The sequence below is a fragment of the Heterodontus francisci genome, chromosome 2 (assembly GCF_036365525.1).
Source record: "Heterodontus francisci isolate sHetFra1 chromosome 2, sHetFra1.hap1, whole genome shotgun sequence".
NCBI lineage: Eukaryota > Metazoa > Chordata > Chondrichthyes > Heterodontiformes > Heterodontidae > Heterodontus > Heterodontus francisci.
Window position 1 is genome coordinate 59343637 of NC_090372.1, and position 25101 is coordinate 59368737.

General features: G+C 43.4%; 1 protein-coding gene across 2 annotated transcripts in view; it reads right to left on the minus strand.

Moving 5' to 3' along the window:
* The window catches only part of LOC137384533 (lysophosphatidylcholine acyltransferase 1-like), a 294731-nt gene that overhangs the window by 60788 nt on the left and 208842 nt on the right, over positions 1-25101 (minus strand). For both annotated transcript variants that reach the window (XM_068058678.1, XM_068058684.1), the window contains exons 6-9: positions 20755-20813; positions 11969-12003; positions 7949-8003; positions 6716-6798 (exon numbers count right to left, since the gene is read on the minus strand). In XM_068058678.1, the coding sequence (XP_067914779.1) occupies positions 6716-6798; positions 7949-8003; positions 11969-12003; positions 20755-20813 (232 nt within the window). The remainder of the gene's footprint in view (positions 1-6715; positions 6799-7948; positions 8004-11968; positions 12004-20754; positions 20814-25101) is intronic.

The window sequence follows — 25101 nt, forward strand, 5'->3', positions numbered from 1 at the left end:
TTTGGAAACAAATGAACTTATTAGCGAGAGGCAGCATGGTTTTGTGAAGGGGAGGTAGTGTCTCACTAACTTGATTGAGTTTTTTGAGGAAGTGACGAAGATGATTGATGAAGGAAGGGCAGTGGATGTTATCTATCTGGACTTCAGTAAAGCCTTTGACAAGGTCCCTCATGGTAGACTGGTACAAAAGGTGAAGTCACACGGGATCAGAGGTGAGCTGGCAAGGTGGATACAGAACTGGCTCGATCATAGAAGACAGAGGGTAGCAGTGGAAGGGTGCTTTTCTGAATGGAGGGCTGTGACTAGTGGTGTTCCGCAGGGATCAGTGCTGGGACCTATGCTGTTTGTATTATGTATAAATGATTTGGAGGAAAATATAGCTGGTCTGATTAGTAAGTTTGCGGACGACACAAAGGTTGGTGTTGTAGATAGTGATGATGATTGTCAGAGGATACTGCAAGATATAGATCGGTTGGAGACTTGGGCGGAGAAATGGAAGATGGAGTTTAATCCGGACAAATGTGAGGTAATGCATTTTGGAAGATCTAATATAGGTGGGAAGTATACAGTAAATGGCAGAACCCTTAGGAGTATTGACAGGCAGAGAGATCTGGGCGTACAGGTCCACAGGTCCCTGAAAGTGGCAACGCAAGTGGATAAGGTAGTCAAGAAGGCATACGGCATGCTTGCCTTCATCGGTCGGGGCATAGAGTATAAAAATTGGCAAGTCATGCTGCAGCTGTACAGAACCTTAGTTAGGCCACACTTAGAATATTGTGTGCAATTCTGGTCGCCACACTACCAGAAGGACGTGGAGGCTTTGGAGAGGATACAGAAGAGGTTTACCAGGATGTTGCCTGGTCTGGAGGGCATTACCTGTGAGGAGAGGTTGGATAAAGTCGGATTATTTTCACTGGAACGACGGAGGGGGAGGGTGACATGATAGAGGTTTACAAAGTTATGAGTGGCATGAAATAGACTGCCATCATCAGCTGTATTTTACAATTTTGTCCAGTAGAGAAGTGTCGCATAGGTGTCCAGAAATCTGAATGTCAATTTGAGCAAAATTCAGTGCTCAATGAAGAAAACAAAGAGCAGGTATGGCTGGGAGAGGGCAGTGGGCCCAGGTAACATTAAACTAGCTGTTAACTTGCAGTTAAAAGCCACGACCCGGCCCCAGTTGACATCCTCCTCGACCACAACTTCAAAGCGCCCGCGGGAAGTGTGCGGCTCGTAGCGCATCTGCAGCACAATGTCGGCGAATTCCTGCTGGCACTGGCACCCGAGGCTGTCGCCCACCTCCCGGAGGACGCGGATGAGCTTTCTCGGCGTCGATGGTGGGAACTGATTAAATGTTTTATTACCTGCACCCCCTCCCCCACACCCCCACTTCCCCTTCCCAGCTCCCCCCCCACCGCACCCCCTTCCCCCCTCGCACCCCCTTCCCACCTCCTCCCTCGCACCATCTTCCCCTGCCCCCCTGCAGCCCCCTTCCCTCCACCCTTCCCCCTTGCACCCCCTCCTCCCACCAGCATCCACCTATCCCTGAGTAGGGGCCCTAAAAACCCTACTGCCTTGCGGGCATCTCGGGAGAGTCCAAGGCCAAGGGAGTAAACCCCAACAGAAAATCCGGAGCGGAACCCCGCAGGCGGTCATGTGTCACCCTTGGCATGTTTCCCGCAGTTCCTGCAGCCATACCGGTGCCAAACATTGTGCTCTGCACTCTTTTGGACCCCACCAGGAAGGCCGAGAGGGGGGGCTTTGATGCTTGGACAACCCACAACCTCCATACATCCGCCCAGGCATGCGCCATGGAGAGGTCACTCCATCGTCACCTCACAGCGACCGAAACAACACGGAAGGCAGCAGTTATGGGTTATAAGTCCAGCTCAATTGGCGTAGAGATTGGGCGCCACGGGTTGCCTTTGTCGGTGGGAGGGGTCATCGCATCTCACTGGACAGCTACCGCCCGTCTCAAACTGGGCAGCCCCCGGTCAATAAGGTTCTGTCCCGCCACAGTCCACCTGCTTCAATGGGTGCTTGGAGCTCAGGGTCATTGTCCGAAAAGCGGACTGCAACACCGCACCAAACAGCACGACAAAAAAAGGAAAGAAGGTACCAGCCCTTCGTTTTGCAAGCTGGAACGTCAGAACTATGTGTCCTGTCGGAAGACCTTACACAAATCAAAGATTCTCGGAAGACCGCCATCATTAACAACGAGCTCAGTAGACTCAACTTGGACGTTGCAGCACTTCAGGAGACACGCCTCCCTGCGAGCGAATCTCTAACAGAGCAAGACTACACCTTCTTCTGGAAGGGTAGGGATCCTGAAGAACCAAGACAGCATGGAGTGGGCTTTGCCATCAGAAACTCTTTGCTCAGCATGATAGAGTCACCTTCAAATGGCTCAGAACGCACACTGTCCATCCGACTGCTCACCGCCTCTGGTCCAGTACACCTACTCAGCATCTATGCTCCAACACTCTGCTTCCCACCTGAAGCTAAAGACCAGTTCTACGAGGAACTCCGTAATATTAGTAGCATTCCCAATACCGAACATCTGTTCCTGCTGGGGGACTTTAATGCCAGGGTTGGGGCCGACCATGACTCATGGCTCTCCTGCCTTGGGCGTTATGGCATTGGAAGGATGAATGAGAATGGACAGAGACTCCTCGAGTTGTGTACCTATCATAACCTCTGCATCACCAACTCGTTCTTTCACACTAAACCCTGTCACCAGGTTTCTTGGAGGCACCCAAGATCACGTCATCGGCACCAGCTGGACCTCATCGTCACAAGGCGAGCCTCCTGAAACAGCGTTCAAATCACACGCAGCTTCCACAGTGCAGACTGCGACACCGACCACTCCCTGGTGTGCAGCAAGGTTAGACTCAAACCAAATAAGCTGCATCACTCCAAGCAGAAGGGCCACCCGCGCATCAACACGAGCAGAATTTCTTATCCACAGCTGTTACATAAATTTCTAAATTCACTTGAAAAAGCCCTTCAAAACACTGCCACAGGGGATGCAGAGACCAAGTGGGCCCACATCAGAGGCGCCATCTATGAGTCAGCTATGACCACCTATGGTAAACATGTGAAGTGGAATGCAGACTGGTTTCAATCTCACTTTGAAGAGCTGGAACTTGTCATAGCCGCTAAGCGCATTGCACTGCTGAACTACAAGAAAGCCCCCAGCGAGTTAACATCCGTAGCACTTAAAGCAGCCAGAAGCACTGCACAAAGAACAGCCAGGTGCTGCGCTAATGACTACTGGCAACACCTAAGCAGCCACATTCAGCTGGCCTCAGACACCGGAAACATCAGAGGAATGTATGATGGCATTAAGAGAGCTTTTGGGCCAACCATCAAGAAGATCGCCCCCCTCAAATCTAAATCAGGGGACACAATCACTGACCAACGCAAGCAAATGGAGCACTGGGTGGAGCACTACCTAGAACTGTACTCGAGGGAAAATGTTGTCACTGAGACCGCCCTCAATGCAGCCCAGTCTCTGCCAGTCATGGATGAGCTGGACGTACAGCCAACAAAATCGGAACTCAGTGATGCTATTGATTCTCTAGCCAGCGGAAAAGCCTCTGGGAAGGACGGCATTACCCCTGAAATAATCAAGAGTGCTAAGCCTGCTATACTCTCAGCACTGTACGAACTGCTTTGCCTGTGCTGGGACGAGGGAGCAGTACCACAGGGCATGCACGATGCCAATATCATCACCCTCTATAAGAACAAAGGTGACCGCGGTGACTGCAACAATTCCCGTGGAATCTCCCTGCTCAGCATAGTGGGGAAAGTCTTCGCTCGAGTCGCTTTAAACAGTCTCCAGAAGCTGGCCGAGCGTGTCTACCCTGAGGCACAGTGTGGCTTTCGAGCAGAGAGATCGACCATTGACATGCTGTTCTCCCTTCGTCAGCTACAGGAGAAATGCCGCGAACAACAGATGCCCCACTACGTTGCTTTCATTGATCTCACCAAAGCCTTTGACCTCATCAGCAGACGTGGTCTCTTCAGACTACAAGAAAAGATCGGATGTCCACCAAAGCTACTAAGTATCATCACCTCATTCCATGACAATATGAAAGGCATAATTCAGTATAGCGGCGCCTCCTCAGACTCCTTTCCTATCCTGAGTGGCGTGAAACAGGGCTGTGTTCTCGCACCCACACTGTTTGGGATCTTCTTCTCCCTGCTGCTCTCACATGCGTTCAAGTCTTCAGAAGAAGGAAGTTTCCTCCACACAAGATCAGGTGGCAAGTTGTTCAATCTTGCCCGTCTAAGAGCGAAGACCAAAGTACGGAAAGTCCTCATCAGGGAACTTCTCTTTGCCGACGATGCTGCATTAACATCTCACACTGAAGAGTGACTGCAGAGTCTCATCGACAGGTTTGCGGCTGCCTGCAACGAATTTGGCCTAACCATCAGCCTCAAGAAAACGAACATCATGGGACAGGATGTCAGAAATGCTCCATCCATCACTATAAGCGACCACGCTCTGGAAGTGGTTCAAGTGTTCACCTACCTAGGCCCAACTATCACCAGTAACCTGTCTCTTGATGCAGAAATCAACAAGCGCATGGGAAAGGCTTCCACTACTATGACCAGACTGGCCAAGAGAGTGTGGGAAAATGGCGCACTGACACAGAACACAAAAGTCTGAGTGTATCAAGCCTGTGTCCTCAGTACCTTGCTCTACGCTAGCGAGGCCTGGACAACATGTCAGCCAACAGCGACGTCTCAATTCATTCCATCTTCGCTGCCTCTGGAGAATCCTTGGCATCAGGTGGCAGGACCGTATCTCCAACACAGAAGTCCTCGAGGCGGCCAACATCCCCCCAGCTTATACACCCAACTGAGCCAGCGGCACCTGAGATGGCTTGGCCATGTGAGCCACATGGATGATGGCAGGATCCCCAAGGACACATTGTACAGTGAGCTCGCCACTGGTATCAGACCCACCGGCCATCCATGTCTCCGCTTTGAAGATGTCTGCAAACACGACATGAAGTCCTGTGACACTGATCACAAGTCATGGGAGTCAGTTGCCAGTGATCGCCAGAGCTGGCGGGCGGCCATAAAGGCGGGGCTGAAGTGTGGCGAGTTGAAGAGACTTAGCAGTTGGCAGGAAAAAAGACAGAAGCACAAGGGGAGAGCCAACTGTGTAACAGCCCTGACAGCCAATTTTATCTGCAGCACCCGTGGAAGAGTCTGTCACTCTAGAATTGGCCTTTATAGCCACTCCAGGCGCTGCTCCACAAACCACTGACCACCTCTAGGCGCTTACCCATTGTCTCTCGAGACAAGGAGGCCAAAGAAGAAGAAGGAGGACAGAGTGGATAGTCAGAAGCTTTTTCCCAGGATGGAAGAGTCAGTTACTAGGGGAGATAGGTTTAAGGTGCGAAGGGCAAAGTTTAGAGGGGATGTGCGAGGCAAGTTCTTTACACAGAGGGTGGTGACTTGCTGCCGGGGGAGGTGGAGGAAGCAGGTACGATCGCGACGTTTAAGATGCATCTCGCCAAATACAAGAATAGGATGGAAATAGAGGGATAAGGCCCCCGGAAGTGCAGAAGGTTTTAGTTTAGACAGGCATCAAGATCGGCGCAGGCTTGGAGGGCCGAATGGCTGTTCCTGTGCTGTACTGTTCTTTGTAGTTCTTTGAAAGTAGATTCACATTGCAGTGTTCGACTTTGTCATGTTTAGTGGAGGTTGAACACTCCCCTCAGGAGGGAGGGGACCCCTGCTGCTCTGATACACAACAGACTATTGGATCAAAAGTTTGCACTGATGACAACATAGCACAACAAAGGAAGTAATGACTAAGATCATGAATTCATCCTACTGTCACTAACTTCAACAAGACCATTAGAAAAATTTAATGAGTCTAAGTGGAAATGGATACAAGTGATTAACTGTTTTCATTCAGCATATTTATAAGCCAAACTATAAACCCCATGTGTTTATACAGTAATTGGTGCTTTGTTTTTTAGTGGCTCTCAGGTCAGATAATGCATTGCTTTGTATGCAGCTGTTTTATACCATTAATATTGCATATTCTCCCTTCTCCCTGGAGCAAAGGAGATCGAGGGGAGATTTGATAGCAGTGTACAATATTATGACAGAGTTAGACAAGGAAAAATTGTTCCTATTAACTGATACAGATTTAAGGTTTTGGGCAAGAGTTGCGGGGGAATGTGACGAAGAATTTTTTTACGCAGCGAGTGGTAATGACCTGGAACTCGCCGCCCACGAGGGTGGCGGAAGCAGAGACAATCAATAATTTCAAAAGGAAATTGAATGGCCACTTAAAGGAAATAAACTTGCAGGGCTACGGGGATCGAGCGGGGGAGTGGGACTGATTGGATTGCTCCGTGGAGAGCCAGCATGGACTTGATGTCTCAATTCATCATTAAGGTATCAGCATCATTCAGAGGCTATAAGGAGTGAGAGATTGGAAAAAAACCCAGCAATTTTTCCAGCACTCCAAAATGCTCCCCAATATCAAGAAGATAAAGACTTACAGGCGGTATAGATTTTACTTGCACAAATGTGCCTAAAGGCACTATGATAAGTCTTCTAAGTCATCACAATAATCAGCCAAGAAAACGTCATCTTGCTAACTGGCTATTAAGCATTTTTTGGATTACTTTTACTATCTAATCATTGTTCGGTTTTTACATTTAGTATGTATTATTATACTTACTTTGCCATTACCTTTCTGACATTGTTTGCATACAAAATAGGGTTTTTCTTTTCCTCCTCAGAGGGCATGTAAATTGGCAGAAACTGAAAACAAAATCAATATAGTTCTGAAAGGGTCAAAATTACTGTTAACTCTGACAACCAAGTAATATTCAAATAACTGTTTACAGAGTGGGGGAATATTCCTTAATAAAATAAGGTCCTCTTGTAATACATATGGAATTTACTGAATCTTTTAACCCAACCCATTTGTTTTAAAATTCTATATTATCAAGCGTTTTAAGATAAAATTCAACTTTATCAAGCATTTTAGGATAAATGATCATATCAGTCGCCAAATTTATTTGTTTGAGCTCCGACGTGTTCCTCCCAAAGTTCCATCAGACATTGTATATTGTAATGGACCATCCATTCCTGCAGAAGAACTGCAAACAAAAATGTAGGAATTCCACAAAATGAACTACAGAACTGGACATAAAAAAATCCCACCAAAAGTATTTTGTGATAAATTACAAAAAAATTTGGTTTAACTAACCAGATTCACAGGCCATACAGGAACATTTGCAGAGTAAAACTTTTAAAAAAAATATTCTAAGTTTCAGTTTTACCTACTGCAGTGTGCCCAACAGCTAATAAATGATGCATAAGATATTCTTTAAATACTCTTGCATTCTAATGAACTATAAAATGATAATCAAAACAGATTTTCTTCATTTTTACAGAACTATTCGCCAGGATTTCCAATCAAGTTGTATGAAGCATATTCCATTTCAAAAGTTAAAATGCAACAAAACGGATTTTTTCCAGTTACACAACTGGGAAATCGTAATTACTATAATACTCATTTTATCTTCATGGAAAAAGTCTCAAAATAGTTATCAATTTTGGTGATTTTTTTTCTCCCAAAAGAGCATTGTTCCTCTTACTTGGAATGGAACAGAAAGGAATAAAACTAGAAATTGGACTGCAGTTGGAGTTTTTAATGCAGCATGGGATCGAAGACAGCATGAGTCTCATGAAATATTTATTCAGTGATTTTACACCTGTAGTTGACAGGTTTATTCTAAAAGAGACTATACAAATAAGAAAGATTGTTAAATTACAACCTTTGCTAGAAGATACTACTCCGATTTGACTGATTAATCTTTTATAGCTAGGTATTTTTTAAATCTAACCCAAATAATAAAATGGCAATGAAGGTTCCAATCCTCAAAAAGGCAAAAAGAAAACTAACCTCCATTTCCACATTATTGTGTAGCTGACACAAGGTGAGCCAAAGGATTTTTAACCTGAGAAATAAAATTGTTAAGCATAATTTCCACCGTTTACGTGATAGTATCAGATAGTAATGTTACAAAGTTATTAAATCATGAAATTTTTAACATATTTATAGGATATGAGATGTACCAAGACATGCCATACACACACATTAACTGTCGAGCTTACAATTAGAGGTTGCAATGTGCATCTTCCTCCAACACTACAATTACTTCAGTGAACATGTAAGAACTAGAAGAGATTACCAAAACTGGAGGGTGTGTCCCTTCTGAGGGCATATCGAGGTTATCGGGGAACGTGAAGAGGATGCTACCTGTAACTCACTAACAGATAATACGTACTGTCTCCATTAGTGATGCTGCAGCACGCCCTTCAACTCTTATGCCGATTCCTGCCTGTGCTCTTGCTAAAATTCAAACTTCCCTTGCAAACATTTCCACTTTGCAGGTGTTTTCAATACTTCTCAGCTTAAATGCATTTGATAAAAAAAAGTTATTTTCCTTCTGCTGTACACTTATACATCATCATTTTTTCGGGAGTTTTCATGAGATCTAGGGTACTTGCTGCCATAAATAAATACATAAATGGCAAATCAGAGCCCCTCGATGACTCTGCATCTAAGTCTGTTAAGTTTATTGCACCAAGTTCTGCAGCTCTGTGGTGTCTTTTTTTTTTGCTTCGAAGCCCTCATTGACCCATTGCATCTTTGTGATGTTTAGAGGAAATAAGTAAATAAATAATCCTCCTTTAACAATTTGTTTTGACCTCAGAAATGACTTTGCTTCCCAGTGTTCAGCACCTTTCTGGAAACCTTATTTTGCCCTGCTTGGATTTTGTGTTGCTGCATGCTCGACCTCATGTTAAATTGAGAAATAAATTACTAACTGCATACCAACTCACGGGTCCTTAATATTTGTACAAAATATTAAATTTGTATTTTACCTCCTCCAAAGCAACCCAATGATTCATTACAACCTGTTCCACCCCAACCATAGGCCCACTTTAATTCTGTCTGCAGGAGATTGTTCATCCTGCATGCTACTCATATCTTCAACCTGAAAAAGAGGAGAGGCCCACAGATTCCCTTTCAGTGAAGTTGCTTACACCATGTAAACAAAGTGTTAACTTATTATATCTGCTCACTCTTCGCTGGCTTTACTTCAGCAGAAATGTGGTGGAAATCCTATTCAAATGCATAAATGAAGTTTGTGCTACACTTTTGGCAAATTTATACCAGTGAATTTATTTTATTCTATTTTATTTAGAGATACAGCACTGAAACAGGCCCTTCGGCCCACCGAGTCTGTGCCGATCAACAACCACCCATTTATACCCTACAGTAATCCCATATTCCCTACCACCTACCTACACTAGGGGCAATTTATAATGGCCAATTTACCTATCACCTGCAAGTCTTTGGCTGTGGGAGGAAACCGGAGCACCCGGCGAAAACCCACGTGGTCACAGGGAGAACTTGCAAACTCCGCACAGGCAGTACCCAGAATCAAACCCGGGTCCCTGGAGCTGTGAGGCTGCGATGCTAACCACTGCGCCACTGTGAAAGCAAACCCCAAGAATTTCTCAGCCAGGAAGTTCTAATGACATGACTGGATCATATTAAAACCCAAAAGTGTAATAAGTAGAATTAAGAGCAGTTAAAATGACAAAAAACATTTTCTGGGTTATTAACTGTTGATTATCCGAAAATACCATTTCTTAGAAAGAGGGGGTGCACCTCGAATCTCCAAGTGGAGTCCAGTGAAAACAGTTTGTGAAGCTCAACTAGAAAAATAAATGCACACGAACAATTGCCAATTAGAAGGGAGGGTTAGTAAATCTGAAATGTTTATTTAGCTAATAGCACTTTCACTAAAGCTTCAGTGGACATCAGAGTAGTCTTATGGAGATATGGAATAAGCTTTAGATTTTCTGATCTTTAACTTGTGGACCAAAAACAGCAATCATCCGCACTTCTGACTGATTTCAAGCAGAACGTCGCAGCTTTAGTACAGTGGAAAATCTGTCAAATTTAGGAGGTGTTAAAGATATGATTTATCAACTAAACTACAATGAACTGGCCTACACTTAAGAATTTAATGTAATAATTTAGCTACCTCCTGGAATTGCTTTAATGATGACAGGATGTTTGAGTTAAGAGATTGGTTTCAGTAGTTTGGTAAGAGTTTTCTTGCTTAGCAAAAATTTTTTTCCTCCAGTTCTCCCTTATTAATCAAAACAGCAGATAGATCATTTCCTTCTAAGGCTCTGCCAATACCACTCATATGGAGCTGTGCAGGAGGAGCTCCAGTTCCACCTGTGCATGCAAAATGGCTGCCACCCTGGATGCAAGCTCCCCACCTTCTCCCTTCTCAAATCTGTTGTGCTTTGCTTCTTTCCTGTTCCATTTTCCTTTCTCCAGTTCATTTTCCCCCACAGAGCACACCTCATTTCTACTCCAGACTCCTGTCCCTCCTTGATTGGTCCACAGCTTCTTCCTGTTTGAGCTTCGGCATCATCCAGTACTCATTCCCCAACTCCATTCTTCTGCAAGACTCACCACCTATTCTGACAACCAACAGGTATCACCTCCCCCACCGGCTCCCCCCAACTAAAAAATACACTCCCTCAATAGAAAGTACCTTTTTCCAGAGAAGTGCATCACCATCCTAAGTCTTACTGAGACTTGGTTTACCCATGGCAGCTCTTTTCCCTTATTAAGGCTCAACCCCACAATGCCACACTGCCTAAATGCCAAGCCCACTTTGGCTCATCCTTTTTCTACAGTTCTTCCTCAACTTTTAAGCACCTCACCCTTTTTAACCACTCAGCTCACTTCTTGTACGAGGTACTTAAATCTCCAAGTGCTCTCTAAAAATTTCCCCTTCCTATCCACCCTCCGTTTCTGCCGAGTGACATAACATCAATTCCAATCCCTATTTTAACCTCCCAAGCCCCAACTTCATCAACTTGATTGCCCTCCTTGATTTTCTCAACCTCATCTGTCAAACTGACACACCACTCACCCATCTCCTTCATCACAGAGAGCCTTGAGATCACGGAAATCTCTATCCCCAGCTGGAGCTTTCTCAGACCACTTTCTAATATCTTATCTTTTATACATCTCTTCTGTAAGCCCTTTTCACTTTTTGCCATTTGAGAAAACAAGCAAGATAGTCTTTTCTGGATAACAGCTTGTATTGAATAATGCAGGAAGGTGGGACAATGAGTCAACTATATTTGAAACAATGAAATGTTTCTTTGAATTACTTTCCAAAGAGTACAGATTATTGAAAATGTTTATGCAGTTAAGTTTTATATTTTGAAAACACCTTTGCAAAAAATCATGCAAGATTCATATTTGTAGCATGACTTTGAAGTAAGCCACTGCAGTAAACAGAAAATTATTCTCAGGCACTATAATTGTTCTTTTATCCTCATGTTCATTGCAGGGCAACAAAGTGTCCGTTACTTGTTAAGTAATTGCCCAGTTCCGGCTATTAGTGGTATGAAGATGTGCACAACTCATTCCTCCTCTACAGGGGACATATGGATGCTGGTTATCTGTCACTTGGAAAAATGATAAATGGGCTGTGTATGGAATTGAGCAAACACCAAGAGATGCAGCTCACCTTATCCTTTCAGTCAAAGGTACCCTGGAATTATCATTTCAGTGTGGAGGTTCCTCACTAGCCAGATCAAGAAAGTACACATTGTCCCTGCCTTCGCCCATTATTCAGCGAGATTTTTGACCTATTGATTTCATCCCCATCAAGTTCTGCAATCTTAAATCTTCACTGGTATTTACCTGCAAGAACCATATAAACTGTAATGTACCATAACCTTTTTGAATTCAACAAAAACCTTAGTCTTATTCATTTCTGGTATCTTCCATTCAAAGCCTTTAAATGGAAGGAACTATGTGCAAAATAAATATCAATTTGCTGACATGGGGAAAAAACAAATTAAATCAACTTACGCTCCAGGCCCTTGCCATGTCCAAGTAATTGTATCCTAGAAATACAAAAATTAAAATCTGATTCAAATTTTTGCTGAGGGCCAGATATTGTAGGCAGACAGATATGCAAACTGGTTTGAGATTTATGGGGTAATTATGGATAGTGCATTGTACTAATGAACTGTTCTGACTGATGGAACCATGGGCATTACATGCAAAGGAATACAATCAGTCAACAACTTATATTTATTTACCGTCTTTAATTTAATAACACGACTAGGTTTTTCACAGGAGCATTATAAAGCAAAATTGGACACCAAGCCACATAAGGCTATATTAGGGCAGTTGGCCAAAAGCTTGGTCAAAGTAGTACATTTTAAGGAGTGTCATAAAGGAAGAGAGGTAGAGAGCTGAAGACACAGCCACCAGTGGTGGAGTGATTGCAATCGGGGATGCTCAAGAGGCCAGAATTAGATTAGCGAAAATACCTCGGAGGACTGTGGGGTTGGAGGAGATTACAGAGATAGGGAAGGGTGAGGCCATGGAGGGATGTGAAAGCAAAGATAAGGATTTTGAAATCAAGGCGCCGATTGATTGGTAGGTCAACGAGCATAGGGGTGAAACAAAAAAAGCTTACATTTATATAGCTCCTTTCATGACCACCGGATGTCCCGAAGTACTTTACAGCTAATGAAGTACTTTTGAAGTGTAGTCACTGTTATAATGTAAGAAATGTAGGTGATAGGTGAATGGGACTTAGCACGAGTAAGGACATGGGCAGCAGAGTTTTGGATGACCTCAATTTATAGAGGGTAAACTGTGGGAAGCTGGCAAGGAGTGCATTGGAATAGTCAAGTATAAGACACTAGTTCAGCCTCAGCGGGAGTATTGTACCCAGTTCTGGGCGCCGCACTTTAGGAAAGACATGAGGGCATTGGAGAGAGTACAGAAAAGATTCACGAGAATGGTTCCAGGCATGATGTCTTCAGTTATGAAGATTGATTGGAGAAATTAGGACTGTTTTCCTTGGAGAAGGCCGAAAGGTGATTTGATGGATGTATTCAAAATCATGAGGGGTCTGGATAGAGTAGATAGAGAGAAACTGCTCCCACTCGTAAAAGGATCAAGAACGAGAGGGCACAGATTTAAAGTATTTGGTAAAAGAAGCAAAAGTGACATGAGGAAATACTTTTTCACGCAAAGAGTGGTTAGGGTCTGGAATGCATTGCCCGAGAGTGTGGCAGAGGCAAGTTCAATTGAAGCATTAAAAAAGGGAACTGGACTGTAATACGAAAAGGAAGAATGTGCAGGGGTTACTGGGAGAAGGTAGGGGAATGGAACTGAGTGAATTGCTCTTTTGGAGAGCTGGTGCAGACACGATAGACCGAATGGCCTCCTTCTGCACTGTAACGATTCTGTGAAGTCTAGAGGTAACAAAGGCATGAATGAGGGTTTCAGCAGTAGATGAGCTGAGGCAGGGGCAAAGTTACTGAGGTGGAAATAAGTGCTGTTAGTGATTGCATGAATATGTGGTCAGAAGCTCATCTCGATGTCAAATATGACACCAAGATTGCAAACAGCCTGGTTTCATATCAGGCAATTGCCAGGGAGTAAAATGGAGTTGGAAGCTAGGAAAAGGAAGTTGGAGTTGGGTCCAAAGAGTCAGTTACTAGGGGACATAGGTTTAAGGTGCGAGGGCAAAGTTTAGAGGGGATGTGCGAGGCAAGTTTTTTTTTTTACACAGAGGGTGGCGAGTGCCTGGAACTTGCTGCCAGGGGAGGTGGTGGAAGCAGATACGATAGCGACATTTAAGAGACATCTTGACAAATACATGAATAGGAAGTGAATAGAGGGATATGGGCCCCAGAAGTGCAGAAGGTGTTAGTTTAGGCAGGCATCAAGATCGGCGCAGGCTTGGAGGGCCGAATGGGCTGTTCCTGTGCTGTACTGTTCTTTGTTCAAAGGCAGTAGCTTCAGTATTCCCAATATTTAATTGCAGGAAATTTCTGCTCATCTAGTATTGGATGTCAGATAAGTAGTCTGATAACTTAGCAACAGTGGAGGAGTTGAGGGAGGTGGTAATGAGGTAGAACTGGGTGCCATCAGCATATATGTGAAAACTAACGCTTTTGGATGATGTCACTGAGGGGCAACAAGCAGATGGGAAATAGGAGGAGACCAATGATAGATCCTTGGGGTACAGAGAGGTAATGGTAGGAAGAAAAGCCTTTGCAAGTGATACTCTGGTTATGATTTGATAGTTAAGAATGGAACCAGGCAAGTGCAGTCCTACCCAGCTGGACGACAGTGGAGAGGTGTTAGAGGATGATGGCATGGTAAACTGCGTATGATGGGGCGATAATTGGCTGGCTTGTCCTACTTTTTGTCGGCAGGAAATACCTGGACAACCTTCCAATTTGTCGGGTAGGTGCCAGTGTTGCAGCTATACTGGAACAGCTTGGCTTGAGGTGCTGTCTTCAGTACTACCGTTGGGATAGTCAAGGTCCATAGAGTCAGAGTTATACAGCACAGAAACAAGCCCTTCAGCCCATAGACTTCAATGTATCCAGTGCAATCAACTGTTTCTTGATATCACATGGAGTGAATCGAACTGGGTGAAAACTGGCTTCTGTGATGGTGGGGACCCCAGAGGAAGGCCAAAATAGATCTCCACTCAGCACTTCTAGTTGAAGATGGTTGCAAATGCTTCAGCCTTGTCTTTTGCACTTATGTACTGGGCTCTGCCATCATTGAGGATGGGGATATTCATAGAGCCTCCTCCTCTGTCTCTAGCTAACTGTTTAACTGTTCACCACCATTCACTAGACATGGCAGGACAGCAAAGCTTCGATCTGATCTGTTAGTTGTGGATTGCTTAGCTCTGTCTATAGCATGCTGCTTCTGCTGTTCAACATAAACATAGTCCCGTGTTGTAGCTTCACCAAGTAGGCACCTTATTTTAGGTACACCTGGTGCTGCTCTTCTACACCCCTAATGAACCAGGGTTGATTCCCCTGGCTTGTTGGTAATGGTAGAGTAAAGGATATGCCTGTTCATATGGTTACTGATTATGGTGGAATACAATTCTGCTGATGGTCCACAGCACCTCATGGATGCCCTGTTACATCTGTTCTGAATTTATCCCATTTAGCACTATGGTAATGCCACACAACATGATGGAAGGTGTCCTCAGTATGAAAGTTAGCGTTGAAGAAATCTAGCATATGTACAAGCAAGGGGAATGGGTGCAAAGGATGGATCTTTATGGAACCCCACAGGTGATGGTATGGGGGTAAGAGAAGCCACTGCTGGAGATTTAAACTCTGGCTATTTAACAGTGGAGCCAAGTGAGGGTCTTCTCTCTGAAGTGTACAATGAACAGGTATTAGATAACAGTTTGGTCAACTGTGTCGAAGTCTTCAGAGAGTTTAAGGATGGATGATACACCACCAGTTATAAAGATAGTCAGTTCTTACCTTGTTTGGGGCAATTTCAATATTGTGGGAGGTGTGAAATCCAGGTGAAGGGATTCAAATGGAGCTGGGGTGAGCTGGAAACAGATCCTGGAGGCAATCAGACATTCATGGACCTTAGAGAGGACCGGGAAGTTGGAAATAGGATGGTAGTTAACGAGACAGGCGGTTGTTTTGAGGAGTGGGGTAATGATAGCGCTCCTGAAAAAGGGGGGGGGGGGGGAAGAGAAAGAGTGACCAAAGCCCGTGGAGAGATAACAATATATTAGGTCAGCAAGCAATGGGCCAAGAAAAGTATGCTGGCGATTAAGAGTTCAGTGGGAATGATGTTCAGGAACAGGAGGCAGGTTGCATGGACAAGATCAGCTTGACAGCTTGGGCAGGCAAGGTAAAGGGACAGCAAATGGGAGAAAAACTAGAGAGATTGGGAGAACTTAAGGGATAGATTGAGAGAGAGACTGAGAACAGGTCTGACCAGTAGAAAAGGGAAAAGCAGCAGCTGCATGTCAATTAATTTAATTTTTAGATCAAAGCAGCAATTATTTACATGGTTGTAATTGTTACTCTAGAAATTTACTTGGTTATCAGAATTATCTATGGTTTTAATAAAACTGAAATGCATAATTTTTGCCTTATGCATGTGAAATGCAACAATCCAATTCTTAGTAATAGAGGGAAACACAATGCAGTCGAGAATGATCAGGATAGCCATAGAGCACTAGAAAGCATTTCAAAGGTTTGATATCTATATTCCACAGAGTTAACTACAGCAGGGGCAACTTTGGGTAGATTCAACAGCAAAGGTCAAAGAAATTTCAATCCGCTTAGTTGCTTTGGTTTAATGCATGCCATTATTCATCAGCTTAACTTAATTCTTGATCAATGATACTACCAGATATTCAAGTCCAGCTGGTATGCTGCACAGCACTGGAACAAGATTTTTTTATTTTTAAAAACGTCAGCACATGCCAGATGATTATATGGTGAACATGAGATTCTTTATGGCTAGACAGGATACAAATGGATATGTAGTAAATTTACTATTAAATAGTACCTATGAGATACTACTTTTGATATATTACATTGCATCAAATATTGCAATACAACATATGAAGCAATTCTGCTGAGTGTTTTCTTGGTTTAAAATAGGATGTCTGGGTGTGTTCCTGCACAAACTGGTTTAATTTCAGGTTTCTTCGTAAAGCATTCATTTACACAATTAAGTAAAACAAGGTGACATCAGTAAGGAGTCTTAAATTTACAACATTTAATATTGCCACCAATGCCAAGAACAAGAGAATAACTTATTCTGGTCCGCAAACTCAAACTGTATAATCATGTCATTCACTAAGCAGTACTGTAGAGCATACTTTAAAAAAAGTAAGCTATAGCATACATGATAATTAAAATAGTCAAGTTACAAACAAGTTTAAAGGAAGCTCTTCAGTTTAAAAGGGGCATAAAAGTAGCTCAAATATTTGTTTAAAAATCAGTTAACTCTAGGTCTTTATTTGCAGATAAGTTTATTAAAAAAATGTTGAGCATAACATTCCTAACCGATGACTAAATAATCAGAAAAAAACTCCCTCAACATAAAAACCCAGCAAGGCAGGAGGCATGAAACATGCTAAGCTTTATTTCAACTTCACTAAGAAGCTAGGATGTAAAGGCAAAACACTGACTGCGTTAGAACGTGGCATGACAAAACAGTGCCATTTTGAAAAGTTGGAGGTGAAATAGCAAACAACTATGCAGAAGGACAATGTTGCAATAACCTATTCATGACTTAACTCCTCATATTATTTCTCTTTCTTCATAGTTGCATCCAAAGAGTTTTTGACTTAAGTATTCCATTTAACTACTGGCAACTATCCTTGAACTGGAAAGCAAATTTAGATAGACTACAGCAGAATTTTTCCTCTTTCAAATGATACATCCCTTACAGTCAAAGGATGTGGCCCAGCTTGGTATGTGGAAACCACATGCTGAATAAGCACAGCCAAATGCCACTCATTGGCATAAAGACATTCACGTGGTTTCTTATTCCCGTTTGTATGAAAGAGGATCAGAGCTTTAAAAGCAAATTAAAAGCAAACCACTTATTTCACTCCTCAACTAAACCCTTGCAAGATTACATAGGTGGGATCAGGGTTTAAAAAATGCACAAATCAATGAAAAAGATTTTACCAGGCAGGTAATGCCTTTTTAAAAAAAAAAAATTATTTTCCACATCCTGGGAAAGTATTAAAGCAGAACAAATTTAGGAGAAGCAGGAGGTATCTGTATAATCTCAACTGACCGAACTGATCTACCTATTGGTGGGGAGTTTTATGCTCTTCCCCAGTCCCCCCCCCCCTCCCCTCCCCATGGCGACTTTGGAGGCAGGGAGGGAATATATTTGGGCGGGATGGTGGCAGGGTCTCCCCTCCACCCAATTAAGTCAGGGGTGGGGAGGCCTGTGGACAGTCTTCCTACCTTGCCGCCAACTGAGGCCCTTAAGTAGCAATTGTCAAATTAAGGGCCTCATCCTGCCGTTGCTGGTGTCAGCCCTGTGGCAGGTGGGCCTGTCACTGCACGGGGAGCATGCTGAGCAAACCGTGTGGATTGCTTACAGGCTCGGGGGGGGGGGGGTGAGGGGGTGTCTCTTGTTAAAAGGCACTCAGCACCTGAACAAGGGACCCAGCATCTGGTGGGGGGGGGGGGGCCGCTGAGAGACACCCCTCTGCCCTTGCTGCGAAATTCCATACAGCCCCCCTCCCCTGCAGCCCCCACCTCACGAAACGCCTCCCGCCCTGACTCACCTGTGGCCTGGGTCCAACACCGGTCAGTGAAATAGCTGCTGGCCTCTGATTGGCCAGCAGTTCTCAGCAGGCAGGACTTCCATTGCCGGGGTCCTTAATCCCAGGGAAGGCCTGCCACTGTTCACCTAAGTGCCTAACTGGCATTTAATACAGCGAGCCTTCCCCAGAGAAGGCGACACGGGGCTCTCGTCGGCGTTTTAGCTGGTGGCCGAGAACCCCAATGCCCTGATAAAATCCCGGCTGGTGTCGTAGTTAAATCAAGAGGAAAATTGGTCAAGGCTGCCTTCACTGCTCTCTCCAGATAAATACAAGAACTTTGCAAATATCTATAAAGAATCAAAACAATATTACAATTCTGACTTATGTGGTGTTGCTTAATATGGAGAGCCTCTTGGTCAAAATGAATCGAGGAAGCAACCTGAAGTAAGTATCAGCAGGCAAATCCTGTGAACTGCCATAGCAGGATTCCAAATAATAATAAAGGCGTTGAAGTGATGCTAAACATATGCAAATCAAAGGTAAGGCTGAAATTCGATTACTGTGTCTAATTTTGGAAAGAATGTGAATGCTAAGCTGAGTGTACAGATTAGATTTACTAAGATGGTACCAGAGAGGTTATGAGAAGCTTCTAGAAAAGCTCTCTACTAGAACTGAAGGTTAAGAGGAGATTTGACGTATTGATAATAAGGAGTTTTGATAGGATGAATAGGGATAAAAACTATTTCTATTGGTCAGTGAGTTTACAACTAGAGAGTTCACATTTACAATGACCAAAACAACAAAGGGATAGGTTAGGGAATGTATTCTTTATATATGCGGAAGATTGTTAGGATATGGAATGCTCTACCAGAAAGAGTGAATAGCAGAATCCAAATACAGCTTTTTAAAGGAAAATAGATAATTAAAAAAGAAATTTTTTTTAAAGGGGATGGAGAAAGGTCAGGGGAAGAGGACTGAATGATCAGCTGAATGATCTCCTGTACTGCCAAATTACGATTCTACCAAAGAAAAACAAGACAATCCAGAATCTCACGTCTTACAATACCCCAAAGCTCTACACATACAATATCAAACTTGGAATGTGAAAATAACTGACAAATAGCAGCTACCCAAGTAAAGATAAACATGGAATTACAGCATTCTGTTTATTGCAACAATTCAAATACACGGTTAAAACCCTTAAGTGCCGAGGAAAAGCCATAGTGGAGTAATTTGTTGTAATAACTGTCTTTGAAACAGAAGCCAAGGACCCTCCGATGGCATTCTTGTCTGGCAACATGGAAATAAGCAACTTATAGGTCTAAGGCAGACAACCAGCTGTCTGGCACACTGCAGGGATGATCTTTGGGTGTATAACTACCTTGAACTCCTATTTTAAGTCATTAAACCAATCAGAAAACCTCTGGTAGCTTGTGAGCTACGAAATAACTAGAGTAGAAATGTATTTTCTCTTGGTTGTGTTGGAACTCTATTTCCCTCATGTTTGTCTATTTTGGCTGACAACGCTAGCATGACTTGGCTTGGCTGGATTTATTAGCTACTGATCTTGTTCTGAATATTGCAGGGAACAAGGCTTTTACAGTTTGATTCACGGACCTGAGGAAAGTTTGTGAAGTCTAATATCCGATTTAGGCAACAAGCATCTAATGCAAAAACTGTGACTGAGCGATTGTATTTTCCACACTATTAAAAGCCTTGGCAGATGTTGCTTACTCATATGTGGTGGCAGTTACTTTGTTTTGATATAGGCAATGCATGGGTAAGTGCTGAAGGATCTACTGCATAACCACATCCAATGCAAAATTCCAATTTAGCCTTTCCTCTTGTACGCTAATGCTGTTTTTAGCAGCTTTATTTACTGTTTGGCCATTTAGGGACTACTGGCTGTTGGGTGTTACCGTAGGACCTTTTCTTTCTTTCTTTTGTATGCCTGCTTTGAAAAGAAATATACAGTATATTTTCTGGAAGTTTGTGCCCATTGCCAACATCATGGGCTTTTGGGAAATGCGAAAAAGGAAACAAAACATTAAATAGACTGAATTAGTTAATATTTCATCTTCTGTCTATCCAACTGCCTCTGCAGAAAGACTGAAGATTTTGACCAAAACTTTTGGGAATCAAAGGACCAATACAATTAACAAGGAACCCACAGGTGGGGGAAAAACAATTAACAAAATGGCAGAGTTTCTGGGACTTTATAGGACACAAAACTAGGAAATCATGTTTGGCACCATCTATTTTGCAATGTTATGACAAATTTTTTATGTGGGTGCACACACCTGGTTTCTCAATATGAAGCTCGGCAAAACCTCTACAGTCCATAAGAGTTTTTAGAATAAAGAAAAAGTGTTTTCTGAGATCAGGAAAGTATTAGGACACAGCAGTTTTCAGTTATTAAAACCTTATTTAAAACAAATACAATTGAACAATGAGTTGCTATAACCAGTTTAACTAGATAAAACAAAAATGCCATTAACTGATAATATATGGCTTAAAAGTTCACATTTTCACAGATTTTAAAAAGCACACTCACCATTTTGTTGGGATAACGCAAAACTACAGGTTGCACAGGAACTCCAGGAATGAATGCCCCTGAAGAGAAAATATGAAAAAATAATTATACAGTCTTCTCATCTCACTGATCTGCCATTTTTATTTCCTCTCACCATTCCTGAAGGCACCCACTCCTTGTTGGGGAATTATCAAAAGTGCAATTGCCTTCCATTCAAATGACCATTATTCAAGGGAGAGCCTGGACACTGAGCGGGCAGACCTTTTGACTAGAGTTATCATAGCCAGAGTATTGCAGCCTGCTTCTAAACTCTTCAAAACGAAGCTTGAATAACTCTCCTTAATCTACGCGCGCTTCCACAGAAACTGCAGTTTCAAGAAACAAAAAACCTCAAAATCATAGAATGATACAACAGATAAGGAGGACATTCAGCCTGTGTTGGCTCTTTAAAAAAGCTATTCAATTAGTCCCATTTCCCAGCTCTTTCCCCATAGACCTGCAAACGTCCCTCTTCAATAATTAATCCAATTTCCTTCTGAAAATTATTATTGAATCTGCTTCTATCACGCTTTCAGGCAGTGCATTCCAAACCATAACAATTTGCTGTATAAAAAATGTTTTCATGTCACCTCTGACTCTTTTGGCTATTACCTTAAATCCTCTGGTTATTGACCCTTCTGCCTCTGGAACCAGTTTTTCATTTATTGAATCAAAACTATTCATGATTTTGAATAGCTCTTTCAAATCTTCTCATAACCTTCTCTGCTCTAAGGAGAACTCCAGTTTCTCCAGTGTCAACATAACTCAGGTCTTTCAGCCCTGATACTATTCTTGTAAATCGCCTCTGTGCCCTCTCAGGCTTTAAACATCCTTCCAAAATTGTGGCGTCCACAATTGGACACAACACGACAGCTGAGGTCGAACTGGTGATTTATAAAGGTTTAGGCATATCTAGTTTTTGTACTCTATGCCACTTTTATAAAGCTGAGGATCCCACATGCCTTTTTCAACAGCCTACTCAACTTCTCCTTGTACATTTAAATACTTGTGTATGTATACCCCAAGTTTCTGCGTTCTTGCACCCACTTTGAAATTGTATTTAGTTTGTATTGCCTCTTATCAGTCTTCCTACCAAAATGAATCACTTCAAATTTCTCTATGTTAAATTTCATCAGCCATTTGTCTGCCCAATTCATTAGACTGCATCCTCCTGAACACAAAAGCAAAATACTACAAATGCTGGAAATCTAAAATAGAAAATGCTAGAAATACTCAGCACATCAGGCAGCACCTGTGGAGAGAGAAACTAAGTGAACATTTCAGGTCGATGGCTTTTTACCTATCTCTGATGAAAGATCATCGACCTGAAGCATTAACTTGTTTATCACTCCACAGATGATGCCTGACCTGCTATTTCCTTCTGTTCTTATATTCTCCTGAGGTCTGTTACTATCCTCCTCACTGATAACTACATTTTAGAGTTTTGTGTCATCTGCAAACATAGAAATTATGCCCTGTATATCTAAATCCAGGTCATTAATATCTATCATAAAGAGCATTGGGCCCAACACCGTCCCCTGGTGGACACCACTGTATCCTTCCCTCCAGTCTGAAAAATAACTGCTTTCTGTTCCCTCGCCAATTTTGTATCCAAGCAGCCTTTAATCCCATGGGCTTCAATTTTGCTAACAAGTCTATTATGCAGTATTCTATCAAACACCTTTTGAAGGCCCACATACACATCAATTACTCTCATCAATCCTCTCTAACTTCATCAAAGCACTTAATCAAGTTAGTCAAATGCGATTTGTCTTTAATATATCCATACAGGATTTCATTTATTAATCTAAATTTTTTCCAAGTGCCAATTAATTTTGTCCAGGTTATTTTTTCAAAGCTCCCCCACCAGCGGGGTGTTGTTGCTGAGTTTAGCACTATCACTTTTTTGAACAGTACAGTAGTACAGGAACTTTATCCTACTAAATGGCATGAGATAGGTTCAGCTAACCATATATGGAAGCTTTCAAAGCATGATTTCTTAGCTTTCAACCCTTACATAAGAAAGTGATAAATAGTGGTTTAACCCCACCTATGTACAATGAGTGTTAAATTGACTGCTGTTTGAGAATCAGGATAGAAATATAGAAAAAAATATAAAGGGGGAGGCGGTGGCGTAGTGGTGTTATCACTGGACTAGTAACCCAGAGACCCAGGGTATTGATCTGGAGACACGGGTTCAAATTCCACCACAGCGGAAGGTGGAATTTGAATTTAATTAATAAATCTGGAATCCAAAGCTAGTCTAATGATGGCCGTGAAACCATTGTCGATTGTTGTAAAAACCCATCTGGTTCAGTAATGTCCTTTAGGGAAGGAAATCTGCTGTCCTTACCTGGTCTGGCCTACATGTGACTCCAGACCCACAGCAATGTGGTTAATTCTTACATGCCCTCTGAAATGGCCTAGCAAGCCACTCAGTTGTACCTAACCACTACGAAGTCAATAAAAAGGAATGAAACCGGACTGACCACCCGGCATCGACCTAGATACCGGGAACGACAACGGCAAATCCAGCCCTGTCGACACTGCAAACTCCTCCTTACTAACATTTGGGGGTTTGTGCCAAAGTTGGGAGAGCTGTCCCACAGACTAGTCAAGCAACAGCCTGACAAAGTCAAACTCACGGAATCATACCTTACAGACAATGTCCCAAACACTGCAAACGCTATCCCTGGGTATGTCCTGTCCCACCGACAGGACAGACCCAGCCGAGGTGGTGGCACAGTGGTATATAGTAGGGAGGAAGTTGCCCTGGGAGTCCTCAATGTTGATTCTGGACCCTATGCAGTCTCATGGCATCAGGTCAAACATGGGCAAGGTAACCTCCTACTGCCCTTCCTCAGCTGATGAGTCAGTACTCCTCCATGTTGAACACCACTTGGAAGAAGCACTGAGGGTGGCAAAGGCACAAAACGTACTCTGTGTGGGAGACTTCAATGTCCATCACCAACAGTGGCTCGGTAGCACCACTAGTGACCGAGCTGGCCGAGTCCTAAAGGACATAGCTGCTAGACTGGGTCTGTGGCAGGGGGTGAGAGAACCAACAAGAGGGAAAAACATACTTGCCGTTGTTCTCACCAATCTGCCTGCCGCAGATGCTTCTGTCCATGACTGTATTGGTAGGAGTGACCACCGCACAGTGCTTGTGGAGACGAAGTCCCGCCTTCACATTGAGGATACCGTCCATCGTGTTGTGAGGCACTATCACCGTGCTAAATGGGATAGATTTCGATCAGATCTAGCAATGCAAAACCATGAGCCGCTGTGGGCCGTGAGCAACAGTAGAATTGTACTCAATCACAATCTGTAACCTCATGGCCTGGCATATCCCCCACTCTACCATTACCATCAAGCCAGGAGACCAACCCTGGCTCAATGAAGAGTGCAGGAGGGCATGCCAGGAGCAGCACCAGGCATACCTCAAACTGAGGTGTCAACCTGGCAAAGCTACAACCCAGGACTACTTGCATGCCAAACTGCATAAGCAGCATGCAATAGACAGAGCTAAACGATCCCATAACCAACGGATCAGATCTAAACTCTGCATTCCAGCCACATCCAGCCGTGAATGGTGGTGGACAATTAAACAACTAACTGGAGGAGGTGGCTCCACAAATATCCCCATTCACAATGATGGGGGAGCCCAGCACATCAGTGCGAAAGATGAGGCAGAAGTATTTGCAACAATCTTCAGCCAGAAGTGCCGAGTTGATAATCCATCTCGGCCTCCTCCTGAAGTCCCCAGCATTACAGATGCCAGACTTCAGCCAATTCGATTCACTCCGCGTGATATCAAGAAACGACTGAAGGCACTGGATACTACAAAGGCTATGGGTCCTGACAATATTCTGGCAATAGTAATGAAGACCTGTGCTCCAGAACTTGCCGCACCCCTAGCCAAGCTGTTCCGGTATAGCTACAACACTGGCATCTACCCAGCAATTTGGAAAATTGCCTAGGTATGCCCTGTAGCAAAACTGGAGTCAATGGGAATCAGTGGGAAAACTCTCTGATGGTTAGAGTCATACCTAGTGTAAAGGAAGATGGTTGTGGTTGTTGGAGGTCAATCATCTGAGCTCCAGGACATCACTGCAGGAGTTCCGCAAGGTAGTGTCCTAGGCCCAACCATCTTCAGCTGCTTCATCAATGACCTTCATTCCATCATAAGCTCAGAAATGGGGATGTTCGCTGATGATTGCACAATGTTCAGCACCATTTGCGACTCCTCAAATACTGAAGCAGTCCGTGTAGAAATGCAGCAAAACTTGGAAAATATCCAGACATGGGCTGATAAGTGGCAAATAACAT